Genomic DNA, 19,237 nt, shown 5'->3' with positions numbered 1-19,237 from the left:
CAAACAGTGGACCTTACGCCCGGTCCCACGGGTGCTACATAGGCCAACCTATCCGGGAGTTTCCCAATCCTCCAAGACCTCCGTACCCCCTCACCTAAACCCGTAAGGCTCGGACACTACTGGGGATACCACGGGTCTGCTTGCCAACTCCTCTCTCAATCTCTCACTCATGCTTCCACTGCAACTCGGAGCCCCCTGTCCCATGTCTGGGGTCCCTCTTCTTTTCCTTCAGGGTCCTGCAGTAACTCAGGCTGCCCACACCTAGCCCTCCTCACTACACCCGACTCAGTGGGTGAAGGGCCAAAAGTCTCTTCCTCAATCAAGGGAAAGTTAGCGAAAGGCAGCATGTACCACACATCCAGCACCAGCATCCTTCGAATCCGTATTCTTCCTCATTTCCTCGATCAGTAGCTGCTGTTTGATTTTCTCCAAACTGAAGCACTTAGCCTGGGCTGCCTCTTCAGCCTCCTGTAGTCGAGATGTCAGCTTCTTCTCTGATTCCTCCAACTCTGGCTCCAGTCTCAGCAGTTCTGACCAACGCTTCATGTCCATCTCCATCTGGGACACAATTACACCACCAACTTCTTCCAATCTGTTCTGGATGGAATTCTTGAGTTTCTGCTGATCCTTTCAAACGTTGGTCATTGTTTCGTCTCTCTGGATTAATTCATCAGTACATGACCGCAGTTTCGGCTCGGAATTCCGTTTCTCCGTCTCCACTTTGACAAGCATGAACTCCAAGTCTTCAATAGTGGTCCCGGGCTCTGGCACTCGCCTCACATCATCGTCCCCCAAGGCGAATCCGAACCCTAGGCGATCATCCATATACGCCAAAACTCCAAACATCTCCACATCCCCCATGGTCTTCCTCATGGCCCGCGGGAAGGTTGCAGGGGCTCCGGATATGCCCTGGGGCATCTTTTCAGATCAAAAGGATCCTAGGGAACCTATAAAGGCAGTCTTCTCCTCGTCAGCCTCACTCATCGGGATCTGGCAACATCCACTCCTCAGATCCAGCACATTAAACCGCGTCGCACCACACAAACAGACCATAGCATCTTCGGCCCTCAGGGCCGTATTCTGGTCAATGACAGTGCGCCTGTTCAGAGTCCTATAATCCACACACATGCTGCCTACGTCTTCCATGGCTACAGGGTCCAGTCGCTGCGACCTCTTTCTCACCGAGGTGTCTTCAGCGGTCAACTCCCCTCCCTCGTGGTATTTCAGAGCGTCTACTAAAAGGGTCTCACCCTACCCTCAGATACTTCTCCCAGGCCGTACCACAATCGGGTCTCGTTTAAATTTAGTACCGCCCAAGGCTGCTACACACGTCCTCACAAGCAGCTCGAAACGCTGAGTGCACAGACAATGCCCCCATGAACTCCAGGTTCACTAATCAATCATCATCTTCTGGATAATCACTGGCACTGGTACCCTAAATCTCTGGTGCCCTTAATGTTGTCAAGGGTAAATGCTTCAAACACCGGTTGTAAAAAGAACTGTACAACAACTTGACCTGTGCCCCGGTGTCGAGGATAGCTTTAGCATAGCTTCCACCTATCAGTAACAACACACTGGGTCCCTCTAAGCCTTCAGGAATAGGGTCTTTTCCTTTAGGAAGTTCCTTGGTACATTGCTGGGAACGTGCTCCCCCAAAGACCCCAAGCCGCTCCCCCACTGGGCCTCCACTAAGTTTCCCGACACCTCTCTGATCAGCTGAACAACTGAGGGAGGGGCCGATCCCCTGAAATGATCACCCTGGCACTGCAAGCAACCTAGCTGCCCTCCTAGCCAGAGAAGGTACACTGAAAGCTTTCCCCCCCTTTCAGATAACTGGCAGCTGTCACTACGGGGTAATTGAACCTAACAGTTCTAACACCGTCAACAGCCCGCCTACTCAAACTTTCAACCAATCCCTGTCGCTGTCCCTCAACGGAGCACTGCCACTCATCTAACAACTGAGAGATCAGCTCCACCCACGTCTCGTACCCCTCCGCCCTTTAGAGGTGGACTGTATCCCAAAAGCCAGGTGGAGCCTGCCATAGCTGGAACATTTATTCGCAGACACTATCTCCGAATCAGACCACTCTTTCCTCTCTCTCCTAACAGTATGGACAGCCCTCGTCCTACCACCAACATGCATGCAGTAATAACCAGCAGTCCCACAGAGAGACACATTACTAACCGCAATCCCACAGAGACACAGCAGCACTGATTTAAACAGAGCAATCACGCAGCACACCACTGAATTCAATCTTGGACGAAGCCCCCAAATGTAGCCCCCCGGTAAGCCTCAGGCTCGCTCAACTCGCTTTCGTCTAGGGGAAGCAGCCTTCGGTCTCGCCAAACTGGGTAATTAAGTTTGTGTGGATGCTGTGTGATGAACCCCACCCCGCCAAATAACAGACAATACACCATATACGAGTAAATCATAACAATTTATAGATATTATTGGAACTATATAATTAATAGAGATAAAATATAAAAGGCGCCAAACTTATCAAAGTTCAACCTCTTTGTGCACAGTTGGAGCTCTAGTAACGGGGTCGGCTTTCCACCATTCGATCCCCTCTGACCACCTCAACCTGCCGCCTGGGACCAACCACAGTGGTCAACTAGACGCTCCACACGAGTCTGTCTTCGTCTCTTCTCCTCGCTGAAGACCGTGGACCTCAGGGTCCGCCCCATCGGCCAGTTCACAGCATCACGTCCATTCTCTCTCTCTCCCCATTGCGCCTTCTGCCCAAAAACCCACGCATCACAATAGCTTACAGACACACAGGAAAGAATAACATCTATCCCAATTGGTTAGCTACTGAATACAACTCTCTCTGTAACCCAAACAAGCTGCTAGCGATAAAGATCAACAGCACTGACCAAGCTGGAGACCACCGCGCCAGAACTGCTTCTTAAACTCCGGACCGCACCTGGACCTGACCAGCGAGGCCCACCACGTTCCTGGAGACCCGCGGTCTGCTACCGTGCTGGAGCACTTGGAGACACGGCCCATTCCGACCAGCACCTCTCCAGAGCAGACGACCACACAGAAGTGACGGCGGAGACCTCAAGGTGCCCCAGACGCTTCCCCGGAGTGATCACCGTAAAGCCCCGTTGGTGGACATGCACATCTGCCGGAAGTGAGGCCTCCGCTGCCGACCTCGGAAATCGAGCCCGAGGCTCAACTGGAGCGATGACTTAAGGGCTTGTTTCAGCAAGGAGCCCGGCCATCCGGGATTAAGTGTCGGCTTTGGGGCCTGACCCATTTGACAGCCCAGGCCCCCGGCAGCTGGAAGTGGCCCGACCCGGAATGTCCGACGACGCGACCCGTGGATCGATTCCTGCGGGACGCATACACCAACCTCAAAGAGCTGACGACAACACACTGCATCGATGGAGACCTGGAAAGATGCACTATTTACCGAGCAAGCGTGGGAAAAGAGCTGGGCTGCTGGTCAGATTGAAGCTGAGGGGCTTCAGGGTCCCTATGCCCACCATCCTACTAGCTAATGTGCAAGCCATAGAGAACAAGGTGGATGATCTTGAAGGGAGACTCACCTACTGCAGGGAGATGCAGAACTGCTGTGTATTCTGTTTCACCAAGACCTGGCTCTCCCCTGCCACCCGACTGTGCCATCCAACTGGAGGGATTTTCGATCCATCGGATGGACCGCACGGCGTCTTCGGGCAAGACAAGGGAAGATGGTGTCTGCCTACATGATCTACACTGCGTGGTGCTCAGACACAGTGGCACTTACAAGCTCCTGCAGCCCGGACCTGGAACACCTGTCGGTGAAGTGTCGTCCCTACTATCTGCCATGGGAATTCACCTTGATCATACTGACAGCGGTCTACATTCCCCCCCCAGGTGGACGTGGAGTGTGTTCTGAATATACTGTATGCCAACCTCAGTGAACTTGAGACCAGGTATCCGGAGGTTTTGCTCATTACAGCCGGGGACTTTAACCAGGCCAACCTCAGAAAGGCACTGCCAAAGTTATACCAACATGTCTCCTGCCCCACTAGAGGCCCAAATATACTTGACCACTGCTACACAGCAGTCAAGGATGCCTACTGTTCCATCTCACGACCTCACTTCGGAAAATCGGACCATCAGGCCATACTCCTCCTCCCGGCTTACAAACAGAAACTGAAGCGGGAGATCAGAGTGTTAAAAGTAGTGTTGCATTGGATGGAGGAAACAGATGAGGTCCTCCGTGACTGCTTTGAATCGGTGGACTGGGTAGTATTTAAGGATTCGGCTGCTAACTTTGATGAGTATGCCTAAAGACGCATACGTAAGGTTCCTTTTCATTGACTACAGCTCTGCCTTCAATACCATCATTCCAAATAAACTGATTTCTAAGCTCCGGTACCTGGGCCTTAGCACTCAGATCTGCAGCTAGATCTTCAACTTCCTCACAGACAGGACCCAGGCTGTAAAAATAGGGGACAAGCTCTCCTCTACAATCACCCTGAGCACCGGTGCCCCACAAGGCTGTGTACTCAGCCCCCTGCTGTACTCACTGTACACCCATGATTGTGTAGCCAAGTTTCCATCGAACTCTATATATAAGTTTGCTGATGACACAATTGTAGGCCGTATCTCGGGTAATGATGAGTTTGAGTACAGAGAGGAAATTAAGAACCTGATGGCATGGTGCGAAGACAATAACCTATCCCTCAACGTCAGCAAGATGAAGGAATTGGTTGTTGACTTCAGAAGGAGTAGCGGACCGCACAACCCAATTTATATCGGTGGTGCGCAAGTGGAACAGGTCAGAAGCTTTAAGTTCCTCGGGGTCAATATCACAAATGACCTGACTTGGTCCAACCAAGCAGAGTTCACTGCCAAGAAGGCCCACCAGTGCCTTTACTTCCTGAGAAAACAAAAGAAATTTGGCCTGTCCCCTAAAACCCTCACTAATTTTTATAGATGCACCGTAGAAAGCATTCTTCTCGGGTGCACCACAACCTGGTATTGAAGTTGGCCTGTCCAAGACCAAAAGAAGCTGCAGAAGATCGTGAACACGGTGCAGCACATCACACAAACCAATCTTCCGTCCGTGGACTCACTTTACACCGCACGCTATCGGAGCAGTGCTGCCAGGATCATCAAGGACATGACCCACCCAGCCAACAGACTTTTCTTCCCTCTTCCCTCCAGGAGAAGGTTCAGGAGCTTGAAGACTCATACGGCCAGATTTGGGAACAGCTTCTTTCCAATTGTGATAAGACTGCTGAACAGATCCTGACCCGGATCTGGGCCGTACCCTCCAAATATCCGGACCTGCCTTTCGATTTTTTTTTTGCACTACCTTACTTTCCATTTTTCTATTTTCTATTTATGATTTATAATTTAAATTTTTAGTATTTACTGATTTTAACTATTTTTAATATCTTTAATATTTAATATTTGTAATCCAGGGAGTGTGAAGCGCAGAATCAAATATCGCTGTGATGATTGTATGTTCTAGTACCAATTGTTTGGCGACTATAAAGTATAGTGAGAGAACTTTCTCAGCAGTTAACATAACAAAGAAACCATTTTGATTAGCCTACGCAGTAACATAAAAGAAGAAACCCCTTACATCTACAAATTTGAATGGAATTTTTTCCTTGTCTAAAGGTATATATTTTAAGAAACTGCACCACAAGGCAGCGGCATCTTAATCGTAGCATCTTAGTCTCTTTGTCTTTAAGCCTTCTGCCGCTAGCTTCTGTTCCTATTTCCTTTGTTATATCGATGCTAATTAAACATTTGTAAAACAAAAAAGTTTTGTGCTTCTTTTCTGACTTCTGAAAGAACCTTGGATTAAAACAAAATGATCCTTGTTTCCCAAATCCACTTTCTTAGCATCCCCCCGCCCCACCCCCGTGCCCCTGTGTGCGTAGTTAATATATGATGGACATCGGATATACAAAGCTATTTTTCCTGGATAACAATGACCAAAGATTATAATATGATACTTAAAATGTCAGTTGATTTTATGGAATGTTGATGTTGAGAAATGTTTCAGATGAGGACCTTTCATCCAATGGTACAGGGTATTGTTGGATCCTTATTTCATGCAGCTATGCAAAGCCTGTGAGGTGAAAAACATGATCTTAAAGTACTGTCTGTAAATGATGTTATTTTCACAGGATTAACATTGGACACCTTTTTTCTAATTGCATTGTGCTTTATGTGATGCTTATGGAAGTGTCAGTACTATGCAAGGCCCCTTGGTACGAAATAGTTGCACTTGAGTTGTGGTACCATGAAAGGTAGGCACACACTAACCTGACATAAATTGCAGCAAACAACAGGAATTCTGCAGATGCTGGAAATTCAAACAACACACATCAAAGTTGCTGGTGAACGCAGCAGGCCAGGCAGCATCTCTAGGAAGAGGTACAGTCAACGTATCAGGCTGAGACCCTTCATCAGGACTAACTGAAGGAAGAGTCTCTTCCTTCAGTTAGTCCTGACGGAGGGTCTCGGCCATAAATTGCAGCACCATTTCATCACTTAAACTCTCAAAAGTTGCTGGGAGCTTTTCCTTCAACAGATCATCATTCTAAATGTCATTTATTAAATATTTAAAAAATTTATCTCTACTTTTCACTAAAGATATTAGTGGCACTTTGTCATTTACGATTTCATTGTTTCCAGCTTTCCAACCAACCATACTTCAATTTTCCAACCTGTCTATCTTGCCTACAAGCCTCTCTGCTTGTAAGAATTCCTTTCTCCTTTTTACAATTGTTACGTACCCCTTAACTGGGTTGCCAAACCAGCAGAAATGAACCACTCATTGGAATCTGGATTACTAGGAACTAATAAAGTGTTATTAAAGAAATAAGTAACACACTACTCCAATCGTAATGATATAAATGCAACAGGTTAGCAATGATAATACACACATGTACACAGAACTAGGGTAATAGGGATCAACCAAGCTCTATCGCAGTCTAGGGGTAAAATGATCAGTCTTAAGCGACGCAGAGTTCAGTTCAGCTTAGTACAGTTCGCAGTAATTGCTGTTGTGACGTTGGAGAGAGAGAGAGGGAGGGGGATGCAATTTGATTCAGGCAGACCTTTGATGTCTTCGCAGTTGGTTTCGGGCGGACCCTTTGATGTCTTCTGTCCCGCTGTGGTCACCGACTGTGACCCTCCGTTCCGGATACGATCGTTCTTCCGTGGTGAACCCGGCACCCAGGCAAGGGCAGACACACACACCAGGTTCCCACCGATCGTACCTTTACACCCTGTGAGCCTATGGTCGGTTCCCGTGAACCAGATCTCTGGGGGCACACCGCTCTTTCCAGGGTCTTGTTATCTCGTGATCTCATGGTGTGTCGCGTGCCTTAGCGAACCTGCTCTTTTTATCCCCCTGGTGGGGTATCACCTGTCCATCAAACTTCAAACAGTTCAGGTTCAAAGTAACCAGTCTGTCAATATTCTGGATTGTGTTTCTTTTCCGTTAATCCCTCTCTCCTCTCTTATTAGCATTTTGAATATTTCTCCATTGTCTCTCTTATCTCTCCAATTAGCATCAATCGTCAGATAGCTTGGTTTGGCGTCCTGGGGTAAAAATCATGGGCATGAATGCACATTATTAGATACACACTAATATACAGGGTCATCAATTATTCGGCTAATACAGAGAACTTTACGTTTCAACACCTTGACAGACAGTCAGCAATCACATTGTCCGTTCCTTTTATATGCTTTATTTTAATATCAAATTCCTGTAAGACCAGGCTCCAACTTTGTAACCTTTTGTTTTTATCCTTCATAGTGGCCAAGAACACTAATGGGTTGTGATCAGTGTAAATTATCAGTGGTTTCCGTGCTGGACAAATATAAACCTCAAAATGTTGTAATGCTAGTATGATTGCCAGTAGTTCCTTCTCCACAGTGGAATGGTTTCTCTGATGGATATTAAATTTCTTAGAAAAATAAGCCACTGGGTGGTCAACCTCCTGTTTGTCTGTCTGTAACAGCACTGCCCCGGCTGCTTCGTCACTAGCATCTGTTGCTAGGGAGAAGGGTTTTGAAAAGTCGGGCGCATTCAGCACAGGATGGTGACACAGAATCGCTTTCAGACTCTCGAAAGCCTGTTGACAAAGGTTGTCCCACACAAACTTCACATTCTTTTGCAAGAGCTTAGTAAGAGGGAGGGTAATATCCGCAAAGTTTTTGCAAAACTTCCGATAGTACCCCACCATCTCCAAGAACCTCCTCCGGGCTCTCTTGTCTGTCATGGTGGGGACTTCAGAGATAGCCTGCACCTTAGCCTGCATCGGTGCCAGCTGCCCCTGTCCTACCACAAATCCCAGATAAGTGACCTTCACGTGGCCGAATTCACTTTTTGCGAGGTTCACTGTCAGGTTGGCTTCAGACAGCCGTTTAAACTGTTCCTCAACTGCCACAATGTGCTCCTCCCACGTGTCACTCCAGACCACTAAATTGTCAATATACACTTCTGCATTCTTTAACCTTTTTATCACTGAATTAATCAACCTCTGGAAGGTCCCTGGGGCGTCTTTCATGCCAAAAGGTAAAACATTATACTCGTATAACCCGGATGGAGTGACAAATGCTGAGATTTCTCTAGCCCGGTCGGTTAAAGGAACGCACCAGTACCCTTCCAGCAAATCGACCTTTGTGATGTACTTTGCTCTCCCCAGTTTATCAATGCAATCGTCTACCCTTGGGATGGGATATGCATCAGTTTTTGTGATGGCGTTCACTTTTCTGTAATCTGTACAGAATCGTATGCTCCCATCGACTTTCTGGACAACCACACGGGGACACCCATTCCGATTTGGATGGCCTAATAATACCTGTGGCTAGCATGTGTTCAATTTCTTTCTCCACTAGCTTGCCCTTCTCCAAGTTCATCCTATAGGGGTGTTGTTTAATAGGCTGGTCTGAGGTGACAACAACATCATGCACCGTCCCTTTGCATCGCCTCGGGACATCCGGACATACGTCTGCGTGCCGGTTAATTAGCTTTATCAGCGGCTCGCTCTGTTTGGGGGTTAGGTGAGAGACCTTATCAGCAAAATTGGCCAAAATAATAGAGTTCTCCAATCTGGTCTGTTTATCTTTTCAAGATGGGTTTTCCCCTTATCATTTGACACCCCAGTCTCATTAATTTTCGTGATGACACCAACTAGATCTGTTTTCTGATCGTGGTAAGCTTTTAACATGTTAATGTGTACCAATTGTGTGGGTTTACGCCTGTCCGGCATTTTGATAACATAATTCAAAGGGTCTATCTTTTTAATCACTTTGTACAGACTGTGGAATCTCACCTGGAGGGGGTTGGTTACCACTGGGAACAGAACTAAGACCCGATCACCCACTTGAAACACTTGTTCGCAGGCACGCCTATCGTACCATTGTTTCATTTTAGTTTGGGAGTGTCATAGATTTTCTTTGGCAAGGTCACAGATCCTTTTAAGCCTCTCACGAAATTTTAAAACATAATCAATCACATTGACTTGGATTGCCGGACTGGACCATTGCTCTTTCAGTAAGGTCAGGGGGCCTCTGGGCCGACGACCGAAGACAAGCCCGAATGGGCTGAACCCCAATGACTCCTGAACCATGTCCCTTACGGCAAATAGCAGAAGAGGCAAGGCATCATCCCAGCCCCTAGCATTCTCTTGACAGTAAATTTTAATCATGGTCTTTAATGTTGCGTGGAATCTTTCCAACGCCCCTTGGGACTCTGGGTGGTACGCCGAGGCCAAAATCTGCTTTGCTCCCATCTCATCCAACATCCGTCGGAATGTGTGAGATGTGAAGACACTCCCCTGATCTGACTGGATTTCCCTGGGCAACCCCACCACAGTGAAAAATTTCACAAGTGCCTTTACCACTGTGGGAGCCTTGACGCTTGCCAGGGGCACAGCCTCCGGAAACCTGGTAGCGGCACACATTATAGTCATCACATACTCTCGCCCACTTGCAGTTCTGGGCAGGGGACCGACAAAATCCACAATTATTCGGGAAAAAGGTTCCCCGAAAGTGGGTATCGGTCGAAGGGGCGCTTTAGGCAGGACCTGGTTCGGCTTTCCTACCATCTGACATAAATGACATCACCTACAATATTCAACAATATCCTTCCTCATGTTCGGCCAGTAAAACTCTTTATAATTCTATCGACCGACTTCCTCACTCCAAAATGTTCACCTAGGGGTATCTTGTGAGCCAGGTTAAAAATCTCGTCCCTATAAATTTTCAGCACTACCACCTGGTGCACCACCCTCCATTCCTCATCTGCGGGCACAGTACTTGGTCTCCATTTCCTCATTAGTACTCCCTCCTTCACATAATAGCCCACTGGCTCCCTTTTTAATTCTACTTTGGAGAGAGCTGTCTCCGTCAAAACCCTCAGCTCCTTGTCTCGTTCCTGTGCCTGAATAAATTCCTTCCTTGCTAATGATAAGTCTACCCCAACTCCCTCACTTCCTTCCGCATCACTATGCTCCTTCTTCTCACTTTCTAACCCCTCCTGGTACAAGGCTGGTAAAAACGTCTCAGCTAAATCTACATTCGCTTCGGCAGCCTTTCTGGACATGCACCAAGTGATAAACCTGTGAGTCTATGGGCGGGTCTTCAATCCTGGCAGGTTTGCTTGTCAGTTTTACTGCTGGGTACACCTCTCCACCTGCAAGGTCATTACCGAGTAAGACCTCCACGTCTTCCATCGGTAGTTTGGGCCTCACCCGCTATCGTGACCGGTCCGGAGACCAAGTCGCTTTTTAGGTGTATCTGGTGCAAAGGTACTGCTTCAGGCCCTTTCCCAATGCCTTTTATCACATTGACCTCCCCAGTCTCAGTCTCTGAACTAAAGTCTAACACACTCCTTAAGATCAATGACTGACGAGCCCCAGTGCCTCTCCAGATCCGTACTGGAACTGGGTTTGACCCTCCTTCACCGACACCAATCTGGCCGAAATAAACTTCTCACGCCCTTCCTGAACTCTATCAGACCTCTTCTTCCCTAGCAGTTTGTTTGCCGGCTCAATACAGCCAGTCAGAGTTGTCGTTTTTCCTTTCCCCATCTCCTTTTTTGGGGCAAAGCACCTGGATGCAAAGTGACCGGCTTTCCCACAATTATAGCATACGACCCCAGGAGACTTCCTACCAAACTGCTTCCTGTCTTCCTTATCCTTCTCCCTAGTCCCCGGCTTACTTTCTGGCTTTTCCGGCGGACTCTCTCTGCCCTCTCGACTACCCTTCTGGTAGCTTTTACTCAGGGTAAACTTCGTTTTCTGTGTTAACGCATATTCATCGGCTAACTTAGCAGTTGTGGCTAAGGTTTCTGCCTCTTTCTCATCTAGGTAGGGCCTCATACCTTCAGGGACACAACCTTTAAATTGTTCAATCAGTATTAGCTGTAGCAGTCTGTCATAATCCCCATTGACTCCTTTCGAGGCGCACCAACACTCACAATACATCTGCATCTCACGGGCAAACTCTAAATACGTGTGGCCCCCCCACTGCTTCCTCACGTTCCGTAACCTCTGCCAGTATGCCTCCGGGACCAACTCATAACTCCTGAGTACAGCCTCTTTCACCACATCATACCTCTGGGCATCTTCTGCGGACAATGCTGAGTAAGCTTGCTGAGCCTTCCCTTTAAGTACGCTCTGAAGCAAAACAGCCCACTTATTCCTCGGCCAGTCCTGACTTGCAGCGACTTTTTCAAAATGTAGAAAGTACCGATCAACATCAGCCTCCTCAAACGGGGGAACCACCCTAACCTCCTGGGTCGCCCTGAACCCTCCACCTTGGTTCGGCATGGGGCCCTGCACTAGCGTCATCCTTAACTTCTCCAGCTCAAATTCCCTTTCCTTCTGTTTCTCTCTCTCTTCTCGTTTTAACTGCTTTACCTGGAACTCGTGCTCTGGTCTCAGTTTTTCCATCTGCAGCTGCACTGCTTCTCCACCAGGTTTGCTCATAGATACCACTTCCAGCTCCCCTTGGGGAAACACACCTTTAGATACATAATGCTCAGTGATAGCTCTGTGCATCTCCGCTCTCCTCATTGTCGACTTCCCCTTAAAAAGATTCAACCGTTTGGCAACAGTCGCCAATTCTGATTTCCTGGCATCCTCTGATGCCTCCAAGGTTGGTGCCTTTAGAAATTCCTCAATCTCCATTTCTGCTGTTTGCCCTTTCTGTCAGGAATTTTAACCCAATCAATTTACCCAGTCTCAAATTTGGCGTTCAAAATCGCAGACAAGCTCCCCACTTATGTTACGTATCCTGTAACTGGGTTGCCAAACCAGCAGAAATGGACCACTCGTTGGAGTCTGGATTACTAGGAACTAATAAAGTTTTATTAAAGAAATAAGTAACAGTACTCTAATCGTAAGGATATAAGTACAACAGGTTAGCAATGATAATACACACATGTACACAGAACTAGGGTAATAGGGATCAACCAAGCTCTATCGTAGTCTAGGGGTAAAATGATCAATCTTAAGTGACGCAGAGTTCAGTTCAGCTTAGTATAGTTCGCAGTAATTGCTGTTGTGATGTTGGAGAGAGAGAGAGGGAGGGGGATGCAATTTGATTCAGGCAGACCTTTGATGTCTTCGCAGTTGGTTTCGGGCGGACCCTTTGATGTCTTCTATCCCGCTGTGGTCACCGACTGTGACCCCTCCGTTCCGGATACGATTGTTCTTCCGTGGTGAACCCGGCACCCAGGCAAGGGCAGACATACACACCAGGTTCCCACCGATCGTACCTTTACACCCTGTGAGCCTATGGTTGGTTCCCGCGAACCGGACCTCCTAACTCGCACCAACTTGTGGGGGCACACCACTCTTTCCAGGGTCTCGTTATCTCGTGATCTCGTGTGTCGCGTGCCTTAGCGAACCTGCTCTTTTTATCACCCTGGTGGGGTATCACCTGTCCATCAAACTCCAAACAGTTCAGGTTCAAAGTAACCAGTCTGTCAATATTCTGAATTGTGTTTCTTTTCCATTAATCCCTCTCTCCTCTCTTATTGGCATTTTGAATGTTTCTCCATTGTCTCTCTTATCTCTCTAATTAGCATCAATCATCAGATAGCCTGGTGTGGCGTCACACGATAACCTTGTTTGCTTGCTTTGTCTGTTCTCCCCCCCACCTCCAAAAATAAATAGCACTGTGTCTTTTGTTCCCTTGCCCAATACCTTTGGGCTCAACCCATCTTTGTAAAGACAATCTGTGTGGCTCATTTTATGTTCTTGGAGTGACAGTCTAGTTGACCACTGAAATACTGCGTAAAATGCTGGAGGAACTTAGCAGGTCACTCACTATCTAGGAAGGGAAAAAACACTCAATGTTTCAGGACGAGACCCTTCAGGACTAAAAAGAGGGCAGAAATGTAAAAGGCTGGGGAAGGAGTGGAGCAGGTGATAGATGAGTGTAGGTGAGGGGGAGGAAGATGGGTGGGTGGATGAGGAGGAGAGGGAATGATGTAAGAAGCTGGGAGGTGATAGGTGGAAGTGGCAAAGGGCTGAAGAAAATGGAATCTGTTTATTGAGAACAGTGGACCTAGGAATGAGGCAAACCAGCGGGAGGAAGATGTGGGAGGGAAAAGAGAAGGGGTGGTAGAATGATTTTTTAAAAAACGGAGGATGACAAAGGGGAGTGGTTACTGAAGTTAGAGAAATCAATATTCATACCGTCAGGTTGGTAACTACCAAGGCAGAATATGAGGTGCTGTTCCCCTAACCTGCTAGTCTCAATTTGGCAGTAAAGGAGGCCATAGACAGACATTTTGATGTGGAAATGGGAAGTGGAATTAAAATAGCTGACCACCGGATGATCCTGGCTGGTTTGGCAGACAGAATATTGTCGCTTTAACTGGACTCTGACAACTCACATTTTGTATACTTAAAGCATAAAGAGAACAGCTCTGTCCCTGACATTGGGCTCCTATGAAATTGCTGTTCAGAATTATCCATTTTTATAGTTAATTGATTTAATAGAAATTTTCTGCACTTCTGAATTCCATTTGAATATTTAAATGCCAATTATACATATTTCAGGTGTTACTAAAATCTGTGTTTTAGGACAATAATATTCTAAGATTAGTAAAATAATTATCCAACAATTAGTAAGTGTCAGAAGATTTCATTACCATCCTTGTCTTGGTGACTTTGGGTCCCAGGCTTCAGCAGAAAAGGCCGTACAAAGGAGAGTTGGGCTTTCAAGGATTGTGTGCAACCTGGGTGACTGCACTATATCTGCAAACTGTGTCTGTCAGCATATTATCTTGACTTTTGCCTTACTGAACATCTACAAGAGCAAGGGCACTCAAGAAAGTGCTTTCCTCCTAACCTGTGTCATGTCTCACCGATGTAGAGGAACTTGTGCCAATTGCAATAAATGGCACTGATGACAACCACTTTTACTGAAATGTTAGCATATAATACTCAGAGTTTGCAGGGAAAGGGAAATATAGTCTCTGTAATTCTAATTTATCAATCTCTCTTCAATTGTACAGGTGGCAGTGTAGCTTGGATTTTGCCATTCACGTCAGGAGGATTTCTATACATTGCTCTGGTTACTGTGGTACCTGATCTCCTTCAAGAGACAGATGTGCAGTGAGTATTTGTTGCTAGTGTAGTCTTCAGAATGGTGTTTTTATTCTGGAATAGTTGGGTGGAAAAAAAATCCACTCATTCCTCACACAGAAATTAGATTGTTTAGCTGTAAAATAAATGACCATGATCATTATTGTGCCTTTAATATTAGTAATGGAGATGTGTCAACTTAATACCCCCTTGACAGGACCATGCTGCTAAAGTGAATAGTTTTCTAGATGTATAAACACTTTTCCTCACTTATTTGAGTTATTAAAACAAAGCAATACTCAAACATTTGTTACTAGAACATTCATGACTGCATGCCAGTGAATAATATCACTCCAATCTGTTGTGCAAGATGAAGAGAGCAGAATTGTTATGTTAGAACAGTATGTAGTGCCAATCAGGCTGCATCTCGAGTACTGAATCAGGTTTATTACCACTGTCTTATATGAAATGCAATATGTTGTCCACAACAAGTACAAAGACATAAAATTACTCTAAATTACAAAGTGAAGAAAAACAAGGTGGTGTTTATAGGTTCATGGACTGTGTACTGATCTGATAAGTGTTTTAGGGAAGATGCAATTGCTTTAGAAAGTGTGCAGAAGATGGTGCCAAGAATGAAAGATTGTAGTTGAGGAAAATTGGACAAGCTGGGTTTATATTCGAAAGAGGATGAAGGGAGATTAAATGAGAAATTAGAACTGCCAGGGGAAATGTGTCTTTTTTGTTTGTTTCTTGGGTCCTTTGGAGTCGTTTAAAAAAAGCAAGTGGAATAGGTATAAAGTAGAAGTAAAGACGAGATATTGGCAATTAACTTGCAAACAGGATCACCAGAGTACATTATCTGCTCATTTCTATTTGAAGGACATGGTTTAGTGAAGTTCGGCTGTTGTGTTTTTCTGAGTATGTTACAAAAATATTTGGCTGTTGAGAAATTTTGAACATGCTAAGGTCATGGATCGCACTATGAATGGAGCTGGCTGACAACCAAAGATGCAGTTGGGAATTGTGTACTTCACCCTGTTGCGGATCAATTTATTTCAAACTTCCTAGTATCCTAGTGCAAACAAACCAATCCAAATGGATCTCTGAAAGTCAGATGTTAACACATCTAGACTTGTTAAGCCCTGTGGCAGAGCACTGATGAACTGAAAGGAGAGACTAGATGTTATCTTAACTAGCTATTTAGCATTACATCAGGGTGACTGGTCTATAGATAGAATATCTTTAATTTGAATGGAGTCAGTGTTTGAATTCATTTACAGAATCATTGAATGATACAGCATAGAAAAGTGTCCATTTAGTTTACAAAGATAATGGAGATAGTCTCACTACCCCACTCTCCCCCCCCCCACTTTTCCCCAACAGAGACTGTTCTGTTGTTAGTAGGTCGATAATTACACCCTCTTTAGAATGCAGCGGTAATGTTTACAATTTTCCCAGCATTTCCCTCTACAATTTTCCTTCAAACCTCAAAATGTTTCAAAGATGTTTAATGTTTTAATTATTTTTAACATTTTATGCTGTTTTCTATTTTTAATCTATTTGAACCCCTTTAGATGTTAAAGGCATTTAAAATAGTTCAAAATCTTTTTGAAGGCATCTTGTTGTTGGGGCTAGTGGTAATCCTGTTGAAGGGACACAGTGATCACAGCCTGAGGTTTACTTGGCCTCTGACTTGTGCTTGTATTGCTCTTCGCTACTTTCTTGTGTTATCCTGAAGGGCATCATTATCTGTGGATTCCATCAAAATCTCATAATTTCATAATCTTATAATCCAATAATCTTTCAGCATTGGGCTTTATTTTTCTTTTCCAAATCAATTTGCACGCAATATTTTTTCTGTGCATTTATGACATATGGGTCATTTTCTGTATTCTTAGGTAGCACTAGACTCAGTGAAGTTGTTTTGCAGAGATTTGTTAACATTTGAGTTTTTTCTCAGAGCTGTGAATGCTTTCATGAGAATACCCAAGACTGGGGTTTATAGATATATGGACACTGGATTCAGTTGCAACAAAGACTGCAGACACTGCAGCCTGGAGTAAAATCAAACTACCAGGGGAACTCAGCAAATCCAGCAGCATCGGTGGAGGGAAAGGAATGATCAAAATTCCAGGTCAAGACCTTGCATCAGAACTGAGAGTGTAGAGGGAAGATGTTTTAAGTTATGGAATTTAAGCCTTGTTATTGGATATAGTTTACTATGCATCAGCTACTAAAGCTGTAAATAATTGTGAGGAATTGACATTTGGGGAATGTATGCATGTAGCATGTTTGCTTCTGAAAGTTTACTTTGCTGGTGCCTGCTTAGTTAATATATGATTCTTTGTTGCAGGAACTCTGTGTATCAAGTATTGCTCCTTTGCTGTGGGATTGCAGTCATGATGCTGGTGTCTGCCATTGTCTAACTGATGCCTTGGGATGATCCTAGATCAGAGTGTCATTTTAGTGGTACCTGCAGAAAGGTAACCTACAGCCAGCATTATTTACATAATTTGATCAGCAAGACCAACTAGTGCATCAGAAAAGAGATGTACAGATTCATCCCTTCCTGTCCAATCTGACCATCATCTCTTAGCTGAGTCAAATAATAAAATTATGTTTAACAACTGATCAGTTCAGTGCTCAACCAAATAAAAATGCAATAAAGCCTGCTGTCAGATGTCACACATCTACAAACAGCCACTGGATAGTTCATGGTGCTTCAAAATCTAGCAGCCTTGACTCCTCAATTTATCTGACCACCTGGGTGGTTATTGTTGTGTATACTTAGTATTTCATGGATCCTCCTTTCTCTCCCTTCTCAATACAAAAGGAGCAAAAGAAATGTGCCTGATAAACCTTGTCACTGGATGAGATTCACAACCGGTCAACCGACATCAGCTTAAACTCCTGGAGTACAGTAGTGCATGCCATTATTTAATGACTTCACTTGCAGGTACTTGAATATATTGAAGGCCTAACAGGTAATGTTCACCTTCTTTCAGAAAAAATACTGAATACATTCGGAAAGAAGGTGAACATTCACTTTTAAGGCCTGCAAGTTGTCCTCAAGAAATGCCAGGTAGCTGTTCTTTCTGCCTGACCAGATCAAGACAAATAATTGTGAGAAAGTAATTTACACCTGAGCACCTTACTGCTCTTCCCACCCCGCTTTTGCCAAACACCAGCCCAAGTGTCACACACAAAATGCTGGAGGAACTCAGCAGACCAGGCAGCATCCATGGAATAGAATAAACAGGACTGAGTAAACAGCCCGAAATGTCAACTGTACTCTTTTCCATAGATGCTGCCTGGCCTGCAGAGTTCCTCCAGCATTTTGTGTGATTTGTTTGGATTTCCAGCATTTGCAGATTTTCTCTTTTTACCAGCCCGTGTTATGCTCTGAGTGTGAGTTGAATTTCAGTTGTACTGTGGAATCAGATTAACACGTTCCATGATCTCAAATTTTACATTGATTTCCCACAGTTACTTTAAATATTTTAAAGGCAAGTAATCTCTTCGCACATTTGATTGCCACATACATGATGTTTGGATAGCGCAAACAAATTGACCCTGAAACCTCTTGTCCTCACCCATGTCAGCCAAAGATTACCGCCACAGTGATGCATTTGGTGTGGATGAATGCGCTTTTGTTATGTTGGTTTAACAATGCCATGTGCTAGGTCATCCCCTTTGGTTACTCAATTTTGTAGTGACAATGAAATCGGTTATCTTTTAAACACTACTCATCCTGTGTATTCAGGCGAGGCCTGTGGTCTGACTGTTACAGACTGTTAAATTAACATTGTTGGTGCTGTCTGCTTTAGTGTGGGACTGCTGCTCATTGCATAGATGAGATCCACAGCACCTTGCAACTATGCACAGACCTGTCAATAAACTAACTCTCTGCACTTTCTTCTAATTTTGAGGCATAGATTTTATTTTGTGTATTCTTGTAATAAAATTTATGTATTTTCATTTTTATTGTAAATATTTAGCATGAAATATTTGAATAAACTATGCATACATTCAATTTGTCTCATGTACTCTATTTTGGAATGGAAGAAGGATGGTGGTTACAAAAAGACAAAAGAATAGAAGCAGTGTAATATAGTGATTTTGCTGCAACCACAGTGTGAGAGTTGTTTCTAACCTAGCTCTCATGTGGAATCTGCCAGCATTTCACTTGCCTTATTGTATTTGACTCTACTGTGTGTCACCCAGAGCTGATGCCACACATTTGAGTTCCACAAGTCAGATGATCAGAATTTACTCCTTCAGTCTAATTCCTGAGGAACAGACCTAAGTTTTGATAAAGAATAGGTTACTATTGGTATTGCTATTGGCCAGTTGGGATGTAATAGTTCATTCTTTAGAGTGGAGTACTTCTTATTGGGTCTGTCCCCTCCTGCCAATATGTAGACAGTTTCCATCATGTTGAATGTCACCCTAATTGTATTAAATTGGGTGGACTCTAAACAGATGGTGGAGCTCAACACGCGTGTAAATACGGTTCCAAGGACAGGTAAGAAGCTGCTTATCTTCTGCTTCAAAGCCTTTTCACCACTCCCAAGGTCCACAGATCAGTACTATAATGGAACACTCTGCACTTGGGTGCATGACAATGCAGTGAGTTTGAACATAATTAGCACAAACGAGTCTG

General features: G+C 45.0%; 1 protein-coding gene across 2 annotated transcripts in view; it reads left to right on the top strand.

The window, feature by feature from the left end:
- Positions 1-18,607, top strand: part of slc39a13 (solute carrier family 39 member 13) — a 73,272-nt gene extending 54,665 nt beyond the window's left edge. For both annotated transcript variants that reach the window (XM_063062261.1, XM_063062260.1), the window contains exons 9-10: positions 14,502-14,601; positions 16,928-18,607. In XM_063062261.1, the coding sequence (XP_062918331.1) occupies positions 14,502-14,601; positions 16,928-17,000 (173 nt within the window). In that variant the 3' untranslated portion in view covers positions 17,001-18,607. The remainder of the gene's footprint in view (positions 1-14,501; positions 14,602-16,927) is intronic.
- The last annotated feature ends 630 nt before the right edge of the window (positions 18,608-19,237 follow it).

The sequence above is a fragment of the Mobula hypostoma genome, chromosome 11 (genome assembly GCF_963921235.1).
Source record: "Mobula hypostoma chromosome 11, sMobHyp1.1, whole genome shotgun sequence".
Taxonomy (NCBI): Eukaryota; Metazoa; Chordata; class Chondrichthyes; order Myliobatiformes; family Myliobatidae; genus Mobula; species Mobula hypostoma.
The sequence above is the reverse complement of the archived record's forward strand: the minus strand, read 5'-3'. Positions and strand labels throughout refer to the sequence as shown.